The sequence below is a fragment of the Ctenocephalides felis genome, unplaced genomic scaffold, assembly GCF_003426905.1.
Source record: "Ctenocephalides felis isolate EL2017-DRISC unplaced genomic scaffold, ASM342690v1 CF-g0.4_SCAFFOLD_01170, whole genome shotgun sequence".
Classification (NCBI taxonomy): domain Eukaryota; kingdom Metazoa; phylum Arthropoda; class Insecta; order Siphonaptera; family Pulicidae; genus Ctenocephalides; species Ctenocephalides felis.
The window spans coordinates 3,179,330-3,196,872 of record NW_020537324.1 but is presented as its reverse complement, the minus strand read 5'-3'; the positions used below and the strand labels follow the sequence as shown (position 1 = coordinate 3,196,872).

At 33.6% G+C, this 17,543-nt stretch overlaps 1 protein-coding gene across 1 annotated transcript in view; it reads left to right on the top strand.

The window, feature by feature from the left end:
• LOC113365982 (titin-like) overlaps positions 1-17,541 on the top strand; it is a gene marked incomplete at its 3' end in the record, with an annotated part of 31,575 nt that extends 14,034 nt beyond the window's left edge. The window contains 16 exon segments of the mRNA XM_026607528.1: positions 234-626; positions 864-952; positions 1,028-1,208; positions 1,412-1,489; positions 7,279-7,362; positions 10,702-12,334; positions 12,402-12,631; positions 12,811-14,175; positions 14,253-16,109; positions 16,184-16,327; positions 16,409-16,810; positions 16,877-16,983; positions 16,985-17,102; positions 17,105-17,128; positions 17,131-17,274; positions 17,351-17,541. Of these exon segments, the coding sequence (XP_026463313.1) occupies positions 234-626; positions 864-952; positions 1,028-1,208; positions 1,412-1,489; positions 7,279-7,362; positions 10,702-12,334; positions 12,402-12,631; positions 12,811-14,175; positions 14,253-16,109; positions 16,184-16,327; positions 16,409-16,810; positions 16,877-16,983; positions 16,985-17,102; positions 17,105-17,128; positions 17,131-17,274; positions 17,351-17,541 (7,040 nt within the window).
• Positions 17,542-17,543: the final 2 nt, after the last annotated feature.

Below are 17,543 nucleotides of genomic sequence, written 5' to 3'. Positions count from 1 at the left end.
GTAAATTTCACATACTAATTGCAAACAACTACGTTTTTTAAAAATCTAATTGAATAATACAATTATGTTAAATTTGTTAACTTATAATTGTTTATCTTACACGCAGCTAATGCTTATGTGCAGTATTTTTTACTTAACGAGGTAATTATAAACACATTTGACCTTTTCGTTTCTTTAAAGTCTAACTTTAATACTACAAATTTTAATTTCGGACATTCAATACGTTTTATTAGGAACTAAGCACATAGATCCAGACACTGGCTTGATATATTTCAAATACGATTTTGGTTATGAGTTCGGTATTTTGTTCCCCGGCGAGGGAAAGAAAGTTTTGGCCGGTGGTGGTTCCTCTGCAAAGTCGTCCGGGCGCACCGGCGACATAGAAGTTCCAATCATACACGAAAAGTCGAACGGTGTTCAGCAGGGTTTCAATACCTTGCCATTGTGTAAAAAGCCCCAAAGTACTCACAAAAACGTGAAATGGGAATCGGAGAGCGAGTGGTCGGATGCGGAAGAAATGAAACACCAAGGCTGGAGATACGATCAACCTACACCCAGTCCGAAATCTTTATCTCCCAGCATACCGTCGCAGTCGCCACGATATTTCTATCAACCTGATGCTTCAGGTTCGATGAGTGTTGTTTGATCAAAAATTATTAACAATTACCGTTTTTCGAGACAGTTATAATATATCTATATTTATTTTGATGCTGCATGCTTTTATGAGTGTATCTGTAAAACGAAGTAGGTATCTTTACTAGAATTTTGTAATTTTCGAAAGTATATTTTTGTTGAATTATTTGCACGTTTCAAAAATGGAGTTAATTGAAAATTGTTAATTAATAATTATCTTCAATTTTCAGATCGCAGCTGCAACAGCACTCCAGCCAGCTCAAGAGTATACTCCACTGGACACAATGGTGAAATAGCTAAACCTCCTTTATTTATAACAGTAATTTCACATTTACCAATAGAAATATTTGTCTATTAAGTGCAGAGTTAAATATAATTTGATTTATTATTTCAGCCTCTCAAAGATATAGCAGCAGTTTCTGGTCAATCAGCAAGGTTTGAGTGTATTGTCCAATCAGAACCAAGTCCGTCTATTGTTTGGGCAAAAGATGGACGAATGTTGCAGCCAACACTGAATCATGAAACTTATTTTAGAAATGGTGTTTGCAGGCTGACTTTGCTAAAAGCATATCCAGGTAAAGATGAAAATTTTTCATTCTACTATTGTAAATATAGCATAAGGTTGCTTATGTAGTGCCCTTTAAGAAAATAATGCTAATAATACTAGTGCATTTAAATTAAAAGAAAATCTTGCACTTTACCCTATTATTCTCGATACATGCAAATTCTTTAGGATTGTTTTAAACATTAATCTTATTTAATGTTATAAATTATCTAGATGATGCAGGAACGTACACATGTACGGCCACAAATTGCGCAGGTGCCGTTGGTTGTTCGGCGACTTTACAAGTACCAGGTGAGAAATGGTCGACTTACTTAAGAAAGCCTTAGAGTAATTAGGTTAATGAATACCAATTGAAAAGTAGCTTACCATAACATTGTTGCATTTTTTGAAATAATAAGCGCGTTTTATTTAATATTGTTTTTTTAAAAGAAATGCTACAAAAAGCTTTATGTAAGGAATGTATTGCCAAAAAATACCAAATGAAATCTAGTCAACATTTTATTATATCAACTCATTCATAATTAACTTAGTATTCAGACATGACAATTGAGCTTTGATTATTGTAAGCTTTTCTACAGGCTAATATATTATTTTAATATAATTATTTTTGTCGCTTGATTATCTTATTGGTGATGGATTAAGTTTTTGTACTGTTTTCTGTAATGTATACTACTGTATCATCATTATCAGATCTTATTTATTATTATTTATTAAATTATTCTTGAGGATGCTTTCAGCCTGTGTGCTTTTCACTGTTGTTATTATTGGTTATTTCTATTATAGCTATCTATATTGTTATTTCTATGTAATGATATAAATAAATTTTCGATATATTGTAAATAAAGCATTGCTGATTTTTATATTGTATCTATTGTGCATTTCGTGCATATGTATATGTCTTCTGTACCCTCTACTTTATGTACATATGGAATGCTATGGGTAATACATATTCATATAGTCACTCCCATTTTTTTTTATCGAGATAAATTGATTTTCACCGAAATATATTAAAATATAAATATTCAAATTAATATATATGTTTCATATTATTATATATGAAATTAACAATTTTTATTTATTTTTCTTTTTCATATTCTAGTGCTCTAATTGTTATGTACAAAGAGAATATCAATGAAGATCTATCGCACAATTTCTTTTCAATAATAAATAAATAGATAATTTAAGAGCGGCTATGTGGATAAATTTAATATATATATATATATATATATATATATATATATTGTATATTTATAACTGATCAAAAGCGTTTATTATTCATTCTTGTGCACATAAAATACGAAATAATTTGGAAGTGGTCAACCAAAGTATATATTGTTAAGTGTTAAGTGTTGTGTTTGTATTTTTATATAAACACAAATTTATTTGTGAATAAAAGTATTCGATATTCTGAACCAAATATCAACTACGGATTAAAATACGTTTTAATTTAGTTTTGTAAATTAAAATAAAGGTGTGGTATATCATATTTCGTTCTAAAATGTGGGTGGTTTTTAGTCATAAGGTAAGATGAAGTTATTTATGAAATTAATTGCATTCGTAATTAATTTAACTTGCCTGTAGAAATTATTGAATCAGTGTTGTGTCATAACAAGGATATTAATATTGTACCAATATGATCTGTGCATGCAATGAGTGTTATATATAAATATGATAGATATTATAAAAATAAGTACATGTATTTATGGGCAAGTATAGTATATTTCTATAAGATATTGCATGCTTTCAAACTTTGGCAGGATAATGGCCGAAATAATTATTTTATTCAATGTTTCGGGATTAGGAGATGCCCCCATGTTTAGAAAATCAATGGTTAAACTTTTTTCAATTCAAACACTTAACAGACCTCATAATGCACCAAAACTATGTTTGAAAATACACCGATATATCTATCACCGATATATATATATATATATATATATATATATATATATATATATATATATATATATATATCCGCGCGGATATATTAATAACTTTATATAATTTTGATATTTAAATATTTCTTTTCTATATTTATCTATATTTATTAATAGTTTTCTGGAAACTATCTTTTCTTGTACACATTTCAAGGATGAGAGCATGCGGATATATTTACTGTGTTTATTTCAATGTGAATAGTTTCAATGAAATTGCAGGCTGACGATTGACGTTTAACGAAACATACGGATATAAAAGTTGCCGGTTTCGACTAGCGAAATAAATAACTCTCACTTTTTGTTAAGCATCAACAATAAAACTTAATAAATCATGCAAATATATACAGTAAAACCTCGCAAGGATGACTTTCTAGGGACACTGGACCAATGACGCGTGGACAATATATGTCGAATTTTTTTTATACGTACATGTACTGCAGTATATAGTCGTGTATAAATCAATGTGAATTTTAAGGTAGACGTGGGAATAGTAATTTCATCAGTTAAGAAAATTATGACCGATTCCGTAAAGTATAAACCGATCCTAGCAATTCTTCTATGCTCTTACTTTTTTCTAACTGTTAAATAACATATTTCATTATATACCGCAATAAGATATTGCTATAGAAGTCTCTTTTGTACTTTTGTGAGTTTGTCTTAATCAAGAGCACCAAAGAATAGTATCCCCAGAATTGCTTTTCTGTTATGATGATTTCTCTGTGAATTAAATGATTTTTTTTAATAACTGAGTCATTTCTTATATCGAAGGTAAGAATGCGTTTCTGTAAACGATATCATAAGTGTGCCATAGCGATCATCGGGCTCTCTCGCCCCAAAAATAGAGTAACGGCGAATGTGACTCACAACCAATTCGGATCGCGCGCATGCCGACTCTGACTCAATTCCTGATGAGATGAGATGATTCAGGTAACAAATAAACGGCGCAACATTTTTGCAAACAACGAAAATAGTCCGACAATTATTACTATCAAATCCGTCGTCGTGTTTTTCATCAACGTGTAGAATTATGAGCTGGTGGGGGATGAATATAAGAGATAAAAATTATATATATATATATATATATATATATATTATGAAAGCGTTCGTCTGCTCTATTTTTGTACCTCATTTGTCAAATTTGTATCAATATACAAATTCTCTACGAATATCCACGAAAGGAGAATATTACTTTCACCAAAGTTTTTCCTCTATTATAAATTATGATTGTTTATGCAAGTGTGCACTAATTTTATTATTTTACGCTTTATAAGGCTTTTGCAACTTTTATTTTGTGAAAATGTTTATAAGTAAATAATTGTTAATAACTTAATTGCTAATATATACTATTTTCATAATGTATAAAAATATTGAAAGCATTGGAAAGCTTTAATAATTTTCGTTTTTTGAAATCGTTCATGAATAATTAATCAATACGGTTAGTTAATAGTTATTTTTTCAAATAATAAAAATAATTTGAAGTCGTTTATAAATGATCAGTTGAAACTATTTGATTATTGTAAATGAATTTTAAGACTTTGAAACCAAATAAAGTTTTAACTAACTCTAATGTCGTATTGGGACAGTGGAAAAACAGACAATGGTCAATGGGCATTGAATATAAAAAGGCTGCTCAATAATTGGTTTTCTAATAGTGATGATCAATTATAATTTATTGCCAGGCAGGGCTATTTGCACTTGGTAATATATTTTAATCTATATTCTCAAGTGAAATTGGATATCACTACTGCTTGATATCAGGCTATGCGCAATTTATGTTAGGGAGGTCTTTAATGTGGGCATTTCCGAATTTCCTTGCTCCCAAGGGCTTAAATGGTTTCAAATTGATAAAAAACAATTCTCAATTCTTTCAGCTTAATATTAACTTTTAGATAGTGCGGAATTCAATCAAACTTTGTATGGAAATAGCATAAGAAAATTTTTTTAGGTATAACTTAGCAACAAATTTTGAATAAAACTTATTCATTTGTTCGCTAAATTATATCTAAAAACATTTTTAAAATTTTTGAAAAATTTTTCATGCTCTTTCCATACAAAACTTTGACTGAATTGCGCACTATCTAAAAAACAACAAGAGCTGAAACTTTCAGAGAATTGTTTTTTATCAATTTGGAACCATTTGAGCCCTTGGGAGCAAGGAAATTCGTAAATGTCCATATTAAGGACCCCATATATATATATATATATATATATATATATATATATATACATCTGTCATGATGTTTAAACAAATCGATTGAAGTTTTTTGGAAAATCTCTAGGAGATCACTTATATGTTGCGATAAAATTCTGTATGTAAACCATTGACTAATGTTTAGAATGCGTTAGAATTCGTCGCATGTTTGTTTTTATCCAACTATTATTTTTCGCTGCATGCGACAATTTCCATTTCGATTCAAGTAAGTGAGTATAAGTATGTAGGAATCGTAAATTTGAGTCTTCGTCTTCGCCATCGCCATCTCGAGATCCTCTCCGCCCCGCTTCGCTCAGCATGCGACACAATCGGTTCGCTCGCAGCTATTTTATTTATAACTTTTATTTATATCGTAACGAAAGAAAACGATATGACTCCCAAACGAAAATACTCACAGGACACAATTATAATCAATCATGAGCTCATAACATATAACATGAGACATTAAATATATTCACGGTATACAAATATATGTTAGTGTGATACATGCAACTTGCCTTAGGGCAAAATACTATTTACGTCTAAATTTATTTTATATTACATTGTATTAAATGTTCAATTGATTTTTATATACTTTTTTTAAACTTTTAGCTTTTTGGAAATCTTTTGCTTTTTCAAATTTGAGATTAATACATTTCTGCAAAATGAATTAATATTCACCTTGTATAACTTTGTATTTAATGCCTAAAACTATGAAAATTCTTAGTTAGCCGTGCCATTAAAAACATTTCTTTTTAATTAATTTTTATTGATATACTACTAAAATTGATTGTGTTTTCATTCGCATTTAATTATTATTACCATGTGTACATATTTGAAATATGCGTGGAATATATGAGGAAACACAGGGGACTATATTTAGGTATATATTTTCTATTTATGTTTTTATTGCCATCAATATTTAGCAAAGCATATTTCTGAATTGACTTTGTCTAGATAATTAAATTATGATATATACTTTGCGTGGAGATCACTTACTGTAAATACTGTTTTCAGTTGCAATTTCAAATTCTTTATTGATCAAAAGCAAATTGCATTAATTAATTTTGTGCTGGCAACATTCTGATATTTGGCAAGATCGTAATGCAAAACCAGTTGCTTATTAAAGGCTATTTATAATTATTTTTATGTCTGATGCACTCAAAGTAGAGCAATGAAACTTGAGCGTGAGGTAATTTCATGATTCCAGAACAAATCCACGATGGGGATAATATTAGATTATTTATATTTATGATTGAAATGCTAATTATATCGTAATTTACATGGTGAATTGTGTGTAATTGTCATTTGCATGAATATCCAGATACGTGTAGACTGTAGATAATTAAGGCAAGTTGCATGAATTCCAGACATATGTAAATAAACAACTTAATTAATAAGAAACTGATATATTAATTTATGGATGATTCATAAGTATACCGAGTTGCTGTCAAATTTTGGCTTGCATACACACCCACACAATTTTAGTGTTTATCGATTCAGGATGACTTGACACGTCGAGAAAACATAAAATTAACAAATCGGATTTTTTTAGCGAGAAGATATAAATTTCTTTTCTGGGAAATTGTTGTTCAGATGCAATCATTTGAGAAATAGAAGTACATAGATAATAAATTTTGAGAAATTTATCATTTGATTTTAAAATCATTATATCTATTTCTTCCATCTTTCTTTATATTATGTATTATTTTTAATTTCTCTTAAAATGCTTTAGTAAATAAATGAATAATTTTAAAATGATTATTCCCGAATATAAACTGTTCCTGGTAACGGAGATTTTAAAATCCTAATTGCTCTTTATAAGTAAATCTCTTTTGGCTTTGAATTATGACACAATTGTGATACTTTTATTTTGAAAGTTTTGATCATCCACATCTAATATTTTCTATCATTCATCAATTATGATTGTTCTGTTCTCTGTTGATTTTCAGATTGTGCTAGATACAAATATCGAAGCCTAGGAAGATCAAGAAGCGTCGATTCGGCAGGGAAGGAATATTATTATTTTGATCAAGGTAAGAAAATAGACATATGTGTATTTTAATCTATTTATATTATTTTATTTATATTTTATATTTGTATTTATATTCAAATTGCAACTCTAATTGCAAAATCTGCAAGTGGTTGTAAACCAAAAAAACAAATATTTTTATTATGTCTAACAGAACAGAAGTATATGTATTTTTCATTCAAAATTAAAATCTTCATCCTGTTTTTGTTTTACTAGTTTAGAATATTTAGTTTTAAAGAAATATGAATTCACAATTAGGATTTGTAATTTAAAATTGCTGAAGTAGTGTTATTTATAAAATCCTACTTTCGTATGATGTAAACACAGAGCCATGTACTCACCCACGAAACTGCCCACATTTCATACAAACTTAGGATCTCGCATACGTGTAAGCGAGACATATTTATTTTATTACAACAGAAGTTAAAATAACACAAACGTGAGGAAGCAATAACACAACGGCCAAACGAAACAAAACTAAGTGTTCCACAACGGATTCGATATGAAATCTTTAACTATAAAACATTGATCGAATTTTGGGTACAATGATAGATGATTTATATATATATATATATATATATATATATATATATATATAATGGCAATCAGAACCTAACTAGTCCTATGAGCTGTTGTGCAGACTTTTTAAACGACGTGATTTGATAGAAGGCAATCCAAAAGGTTGTGCTGCCTATATTATTAATTTATTACTACATTTTATGCAATACTGATGCAATTTTTTACTGGGCAGGCTAAGGGTAGAATATTGCTATTTATATTTTCACGCGAAAACCGATGCCAATACTGCTTGACATAGGGCTGGCAGATTCCGATGTAGAACCTGGAATATCTGATTGGAAGTCTGTAGCTAATAGATGAAAATAATATTGAATCATGTAGATCGCGTATTCTTGAATCATTTGCTTATCAATGAAGTGATTCATAACCACGTTCCACAATATGTGTCCTGGCATATTTTTAAATCGTCCTTGGTCAGCAGACTTTTTATGTAGCATGTTTTATATATTAGAGGAGCCAATTGATGGAGAACATAGACAAAAATGAAGTAAATGATAAAGACATAATTTGAAACATGTTTAAAAATTGTTTACTGAAAATATAATTTATAATGTAGTGGAATACTTTTCCGTGAAAGCTGTAATAATTTAAATACAATATAAGAAATTGAAATTTGATATTTTTCAATATCAATTTGGAATCTTCAAACATCATGTATCTAACCGTATTGTTGTTGTCTCAATTAATTGGCAACTGAAAAGCATAAATGCTTGAAGAAACATGTTCATATCTTATAGGATGCTAAAAATACATCATGACCTAATTTTAATTACGTTTTGTTAAAGTTGCTGTAATCGAATAATAATTTTATGCACGGATTGTAAATAGTTTGGATTGTCAATTAAATTAATCTTTGCGGGTTTCAAGTGGTTTCATTTTTATTAGAGTTAATATTTAATACGTTTGGTATCAAATATAATATGTATAGATTCATATTTATATTTACAAGTTATAAAAAGATAAAATATTTGCTTGGAATTTGTTTCAATCTAAAAGTATTTTTGCATCAATTGCAAATTCGATGCAAAAAATTCATATGCGGAAAATTTATTTGTACGTTAATGCTTCAAAGAAAGGTTAAATGTTTGGGTCGCCGTGAAAAGAATCCGCTCTGCGAAGATCATCACAAACAGGGAAATGGCAATAAAATTATAAATAGAGATAAGAAAAAACGCAAGGAATAAACTATTCACACATAATAGTTGAACATTCCATCTTTTTGCCAAAGCTTTCCGACGCTCGGGTCCTATGCCTCGTAGAGGGGCGAACTGAATTATTTTTGGTCTAACCATGTCGCTCCGCCCATTTCGGAGAGCGATGCAATATTGTGGCATTATCGCGGCCACTCTTCGCTAACGATTCACAATCGACCGACGTCTTGGATTTCTGACAAGTCACTTAAAAAAAGAATAAATGTTAAATTGGATTTAACGGGGTGATATGTGACTTGAATCTGCTGACAACGAATAAAACGATAATTTAAAAAATATAGTGCAGAAGAAAATTTAATGATATTTGGAAGAAAAAAGTTGTGCTGTGGAAAACAAGCGAGAGTGTATTCTAGTGATCGCAGACCAAAGGGAAAAACTATCGTGAACGATAAAATTGTTTGGATTTGTTGTTGAGAAAGTGTGTGTTTTATTGTGTTGGAAGTGATAACAAAGGTAAATAGCGATATTAGTGCGTTAACGGAAAAGACGGTGTGTGAAAATGCACCGTCAAAATTCGAAGCAGCTGTCTCAGGAAGAGCAGCGACAAGTTTATAGCAGTCATGAGGAGCAGACGCATCGGACGCATCAAACGATGCAGCAGCAGCAGCAATTTAGCCAAATGGAGCATCGCACTGTCACCAGACAAGTTACTAGTCAGCAGAGAGGTCAGGAATTATAATCCTATTCAAATCTATATAGTATTCCATTATTCAAAAATATCGAGTACATCACTTATAAAGATCAGTCATTTACAATAACATTATGATTGCCTATAGTAACCCTGAAATCTTGTCAAATGAAATCGTTGATAATAAATGATATCAGCAATGTAATTTAATTAATTTCATATTGCTTTTTAATTCGCATACCATATGTAATTATATTTTCAAAATGAATTAAATTAGTTACTAAAAAGAAATGTTAATATCAGCAAAGTATAATTATTTTGCTTTTGTGTGATGTCTCCTGGGCGGATGCTCCTAAAACGGTCCTCGTAATACGATCCAGTGGCGTACCGAAATAGCCGAATGGGCTGCGTGCCAACGATATTCATTACTTGCGCCATCAGTGGCTCTCAAATGATATGCTGTATTTATTTATTTATAATTGTATATAATCATGAATCGGCTAAAATAAATAAATAAAGATTTTACTAAAAAATAATGAACAATTTTTATCGATGAAAATTACGTATATGTCTCTATAATGAATATTTTATTGATTGTTTACGAAGATTTGTTTTAATATTATTTATATTTATATCTTTATTAACATTTCACATAAAGTTTGTACTGCAAGCGTATTATGAATGGAAGTTTATGACTTGCACATTTTTCTGGATTAGACTTGCAATTGTAGTGCATCTAATTGTGTACGGTCTATATTTCTGTAGATATTTATTTTTATTGTGTATATTGTTGAATCTTAAAACATTAACTTATCGGTGTTCAGATAATTTGAGGAAAAACAAAACATAATATTATCAAATAAAGTTTGAACGTATGCAATAAATTTAAATTTCAAATAATAATATTAATTAAATTTATTTTTAGTTCAAGGAGGAATGATTGCTCAGGATATTTCTCAGCAATTAGGCTCAAGCGGTATGTCGCCACCAGTGTTTGAACAGATTTTCAAGAACGCGCGCTTTGCACAAGGCGGAAATGCCTTATTCGAGGGACGATTGCGTGGAAATCCAAAACCTGTTGTGTCTTGGACACGCAAAGGCTTGCCCATGGTCGAATCCAGCAAGTATCGCATGAGCTACAACGAAAGCACAGGTGATGTGTCGTTGCTCATCAATCAAATCGGACCAGGTGATGAAGGTGAATATACATGCACTGCCCGAAACAACTACGGTGAAGCCATATGTTCAGTTTTCATACAACCGGAAGGCGTTCCTATGCCAAGCATTCAAACATCTTTGCAAAAAGAGCAAACTTTTCAGACTTCGCAAAATAGAATGGATTCACAATCATACCGCTATCAACATATGACGGAAAATTCATTCACAAATGGTCATACTCAGTACTCTCGGTATGAAGATTTTAAAGTAGACACATTTGAATATAGATTGTTACGTGAAACATCATTTAGAGAATCCATAACACGGCGCTATTCTGGCGAATCTGATGCACAATTGTGTGGTACAATAGATCGTACACTTGGACCGGCAGCACCTCCTCAAATATCGCAGAAACCTCGCAATTCAAAACTCCAAGAAGGTTCTGATGCTGTTTTTACTGCTAAGGTTGGTGCAAATCCTAAACCTAGACTAACATGGTTCCGCAATGGACAAAGAATTGTACAATCTGAGAAATGTGAAACTTCATATTCTAACAATCAAGCTAGTCTCCGAGTACGCCAAATAACATCTGAAGATTCAGGACATTATACTCTTTTGGCGGAAAATCCTCAAGGATGTGTTGTATCTTCTGCTTTTCTTGCTGTTGAGCCTGTTCTCGATGGCCATGGCACCGAACAGATGATTAAGCCATCTTATCATGAACCGGAGGAAACAGACGCTTCGGCTAAAGCTTTAGCCCCTAACTTTATTCGGGTTTGTCAAGATCGCGAAGCTACCGAAGGTAAAATGACCAGATTTGATTGTCGTGTTACGGGCCGCCCCTATCCTGAAGTCACTTGGTTTATAAATGAGCGTCAGGTGAACGATGATGCTACTCATAAGATTCTTGTCAATGAGTCCGGAAATCACGCTTTAATGATAACTAACGTACACCGTTCTGATAGTGGAGTAGTAACATGCGTAGCTAGAAATAAATGTGGAGAAACTTCATTCCAATGCCAGCTCCACGTTATCGAGAAAGAACAAGTTATCGCACCTAAATTTGTGGAAAGATTTAGTACAGTAAACGTAAAGGAAGGAGAACCTGTTATACTAAATGCTAGAGCTGTTGGAACACCAGTTCCTAGAATAACATGGCAAAAAGATGGCGTACCTTTGATGCAGAGTGCCGATGTAAAGATCACCACTGATGGCGGTGCTTCGAAACTGGATATCTACAGAGCCAAGGCGTCGGATGCGGCGTGGTACCAGTGCACCGCACAAAATGTGGCTGGCTCTACGGCCACTCGTGCCCGACTTTATGTTGAGACTGAGAAAGGTGTCACCCCAGAACCATGGCGATTGCATTTACCAAGACCAACTAAAGTTATCGAACCAGAGTGAGTGATTGGGAATAAAATGTTTAATGCGATATTTATTCCATACTTCATGGTGTTTTTATTTTAGACCTGTTCCTGGACCTGAAGTAATATATTTAAGGCACGTCGAACGCGCAAAACCTCGTACTGCACCTGGTGAAGAAGACCGAGTTTATCCACCGCCCCAATTTATTATTCCATTAAGGGACTTGTCGCAACTCGAAGGTGGTCGTGTACATTTCGAAGCGCGAATTGAACCTGTAGGAGATCCAACAATGTATGTTGAATTTTATCTCAATGGAAAACTCCTTGAAGCAAGTAAGTGTACAAGATGTATATTACATATTCTGCATGTTAATATTTTGACTTCGCTAACTTAATATCTTTTGCCGTTATGTTATATATATATATATATATATATATATATATATATATATATAGAATAATGGAAATAGGATTAAATAGTTGAATGTGAATTAACTGTATTTTATTCCTAGGTTCTCGATCAACAACGACTTTCCGATTTGGCTTTATTGCTCTTGATTTAATTGGAATAATGGTTCATGATGCCGGTGAATATGTTTGCCGCGTTGTTAGCTCAACTGGCGTCGCTGAATCGAGTGCTATTCTTAAAGTTACTGCGAAGGCTTCTATAGAACAAACTTCTCAACATCCTTCTAGTCTTCAATACATCGAGCAACTTGAAGATTACTCGCGTTATCAACGAAGCGAGAGCACTGAAGAGACATCTGCTCAACGCCCAGTCTTCATCCGCCCGCTCCAAGAATTAGGCGAATTGCCAGAGGGTCGCAATGCGCATTTCGAAGCACAACTTACGCCTGTCAGCGATCCAACGATGAGAGTGGAGTGGTACAAGGATGGAAAACCAATTACGGCTAGTTCACGGATAACATCAATCTTCAACTTCGGCTACGTCTCCCTTAACATCATGCACCTACGGGCCGAAGATGCTGGTTCATATACAGTCCGAGCCGTCAATCGTTTGGGTGAAGCTATTAGTACGAGCACTTTGCGAGTACAGGTAAGAAGCACAGTCACAGGAGATTTAGGTATACCAGAGCAACAGCGCTATATCGAGAAAGTAGAAGAGTTAGAAGCATATCAAAATTATCAGCAATCCAAGTATGTCCAGGAGGTACAAGAATGTACTGTACCTCCAGACTTTAAGAGTCCGATTAAAGATCAGCTAAATATTAGAGAAGGAGGGTTCGCGCATTTTGAAGCTCGTTTAGAACCTGTAGGGGATTCCAGTTTACGAGTAGAGTGGCTGAAAGATGGCAAACCAGTTGAAGCAAGTTCCAGGATTACTTCTTTCTTTAATTTTGGCTATGTAGCTTTGACAATAAAATACGTCACTGTCAGAGATTTTGGAAATTACACGTGTCGTGCTTATAACGCAGCTGGCCAAGCATTCACTTCCGCTAATCTTACAGTACTTAGCAAAAAGGACATTATTCAAGACAGTCAACATCCTGGAGGTCTTGAAAAAATACAGCAATTAGAAGATTCGAGTAGATATATGCGTACTAGTCATGAAGAGCAAACAGTAACACAGAAACCGCGCTTCCTGGGGCCGCTAAAAGGTACAACAAAGATAGTGGAGGGCCAAAGAGCCCATTTCGAGGCCAGAGTAGAACCGCAGAATGATTTGACAATGAAAATTGAATGGTATCATAATGGCAAACCTTTGTCGACAGCTAATAGAATACAAACCTATCATGATTTTGGATATGTAGCTCTAGATATCGAGTCCGTTAGAGCTGAAGACGCAGGTGGTTATACAGTAGTTGCTCGCAATGCTTTAGGAGAGGCACAACTTGCAAATACGATGACTGTAGAAAGTAAGCCACTAAGATTAATTGTATTAATTTTTATTAACTATGTTAGGCATAACTTCAAATATCTTATATATTTTCAGCTCGTTCCAGTATTGATACAGCAAGCATGCATCGTGGAGCTTATGAAAAAACAAGAAAATTGGAGGATTCTAAATTTATTGAACCGCAATACCAAATTGAAGAAATTTCAAAATCTAAGCCAGTATTCGTGCAGCCTCTATCTGATCCAAAGCCTGTAAGTGAAGGTAAAAACATACATTTAGAGTGCCGTTTAGAGCCAATGGGTGACCCAACTATGAGAGTGGAATGGTTCCAAAACGGTCGTCCAGTAACCGTTGGATCTCGTTTTCGAACATACTATGATTTTGGGTTTGTTGCATTGGATATTATTCATGCAACTTCTATCGATTCTGGAGAATACACCGTACGCGCTACCAACCATCTTGGAAGCGCTCACACATCTGCATGCGTACGCGTTATTGGACGTTCAGATATTGATACTGAAACACAACACGAAATGTCACTAGAACAAATACAGATGCTAGAGGATGCTTCAAGACAACGACGTACTCTTCAAGAAGATATCACTGTTATGCAAGCTCCACATTTTACTCGTCCATTACACAACATCGAAACCATTGAGGGCACCAATGTTCACATGGAATGCAGGCTTCAACCTGTTGGAGATCCCACCATGAAAGTTGACTGGTTTGTAAATGGACACCCTGTTAAAACAGGTCATAGATTCCGACCGGCTTACGACTTTGATTATGTTGCACTCGATTTACTAAGTGTATATCCTGTGGATTCAGGTGTATACACCTGTCAAGCCAGAAATCAATTAGGCGAAGCTGTGACATCTTGTTCAGTACGTGTTATTGCCAAGAAAGATTTAATAACTGAATCGCAACACCCAAGTGGTTTGGAGAAAATTCAATATTTAGAAGATTCTTCACGATATAAAAAATCTGAGTACATGGATGAATTAATTACAGTAAAACCCCGTTTCGTAACAAAACCAAAGAATTTGAATAATATGCGTGAGGGTCAGCATGCGCATTTCGAATGCAAGTTAGAACCTGTGACTGATTCTAACTTAAAGGTTGAATGGTACAAAAATGGCCGTCCGGTAACAGTAGGTCACAGGTTTAGACCAATACACGACTTTGGTTACGTTGCTTTAGATATTGTAGATCTAATTGCCGAAGATTCGGGTACCTATACTTGCCGAGCTGTTAACGCGATCGGTTCAGATGAAACAACTTGCACTTTGCAATGTAGTGTATCAGCCACTATTCAAACTGGAACTCAAAATGAATCAGGATTACAACAAATTCATTATTTGGAAGATAGATCTAAATATCAAAGATCCGAAGAAGTAGAAGAAGTCACAAAGCAGGTGCCAATATTTACAACATCTCTCAAAAATGTTGAAATTAAGGAAGGACAAAGAGCCCACTTTGAGTGTCGATTGATACCTGTTTCAGATCCAACTATGAAGGTCGAGTGGTACCATAACAATATTCCAGTTAAATCAGGATCTAGATTTACTGAGACAAATAATTTTGGATTTGTGGCATTGGATATAATGCAATGTATGGCTGAAGATTCTGGTCAATATACATGCAGGGCAATTAATGCATTGGGTGAAGCCGTTACATCCGCAGTAGCTATAGTTCATACTAGAAAATCCATTTACATGGAATCACAGCATGAAGGCGCTTTGAAAACTATTACTCATCTTGAAGATTCATCCAGATATAAGAGACAAGGTATTGAAGAAGAGATTATTACTCAAGCGCCAGTGTTTACAACACCAGTGCGAGATTTGAAAGTTGCAGAAAATCAAGCAGCTCACTTCGAGGCGCGCTTGATTCCAGTAGGGGATCCTAAGATGCGTGTTGAATGGTTGCGTAACGGTGTACCGATCGAAGCATGTAAGTGCTACATTATTTAACAAATTTCAATATGACTAGATGTTCTTTATTGATATGATGTTATAAATTTATAGCAAATCGTATGACAACTATGCACGACTTTGGCTATGTTGCTCTTAATATGAAGTACGTTAATCCTGAAGATTCTGGAACATACACATGCCGCGCTGTTAACGAGCTGGGGCAAGCTGTTACTTCAGCACAGCTAATTGTTCAATGTATGTATATAGTTTAGATGAGGTTACTAATTCAATTTATCCTAATTTTTAATTAGTATATCATATGTATATCCATTGTAGCCAAGGCTTCTCTACAATTGGAAACTCAAAATGAAGCGGCATTACAGAAGATCCATCAACTGGAAGATCATACAAAATATACTAGGCGTGAAGAGGAAGATATTGTTGTTCGAGATGCGCCTCGATTTGTTGCACAGCTTAATGGTCCAACAAGTCGGGTGGAGGGCCAGAGCGCTCACTATGAATGTAGAATTGAACCATACCCAGATCCAAATCTTAAAGTTGAATGGTTCCATAATGGCAAACCTTTGCAAACTGGACATAGATTTAGAACATCATATGACTTTGGATTTGCATCTCTAGATGTTTTGACTGTGTATGGTGAAGACTCTGGACAGTATACCTGTAAGGCTACCAACAGGTTGGGAACTGCTCAATCCTCCATCAACTTGAGTGTTCAACGTATGTTATGAAATTGTTTTTACTTGTTTAGAGTTTACTTATTTATTAAAAACTTTTATTTTACAGCCAAATCCTCTATAATTTATGATACACAACATGAGGGTGCTTTACAGAAGATACAATATCTTGAAGACGATTCTCGTCATAAGAGAAGTGCAACTGAAGATCAATTTAATATCAGAGAAACCTCAATTTGGTCGCCCACTACGCAACGTGGAAACTGTGGAAGCAGCAGCAGTTCATTTAGAAGCTACTTTAACACCAGTTAACGATCCGACTATGAAAGTTGAATGGTTTGCAATGGACGACCCATCAAACAAGTCATAGGTTCAAAACAACTTATGATTTTGGCTTTGTTGCTCTTGATATTTTATATGCATACCCCGAAGACTCAGGAACATACATGTGCAAAGCAAGAAATGCAGCTGGGGAAGCAGTCACTACAAGCTCTGTTAATATCACAGGTGAATATAATATAATTTTACAGTTAAATTTAATTGGTGATTGTATAATTATTTTGATAATAATTTATGTTTTTAGCCAAACAAGGACTTTACTTGGACACATTAGATGAACAGCGCTTGAAGAAAATAAAAGATTTGGAAAATTATGAACGACCACAAAAGGCTGAAGTTGAACCAGAAGGCCAAAGACCAGTATTTTTGACACCACTTGTCAGTTTAGAGAATCTGAAGGAAGGTGAACACGCACATCTTGAATGTCGTGTGCAACC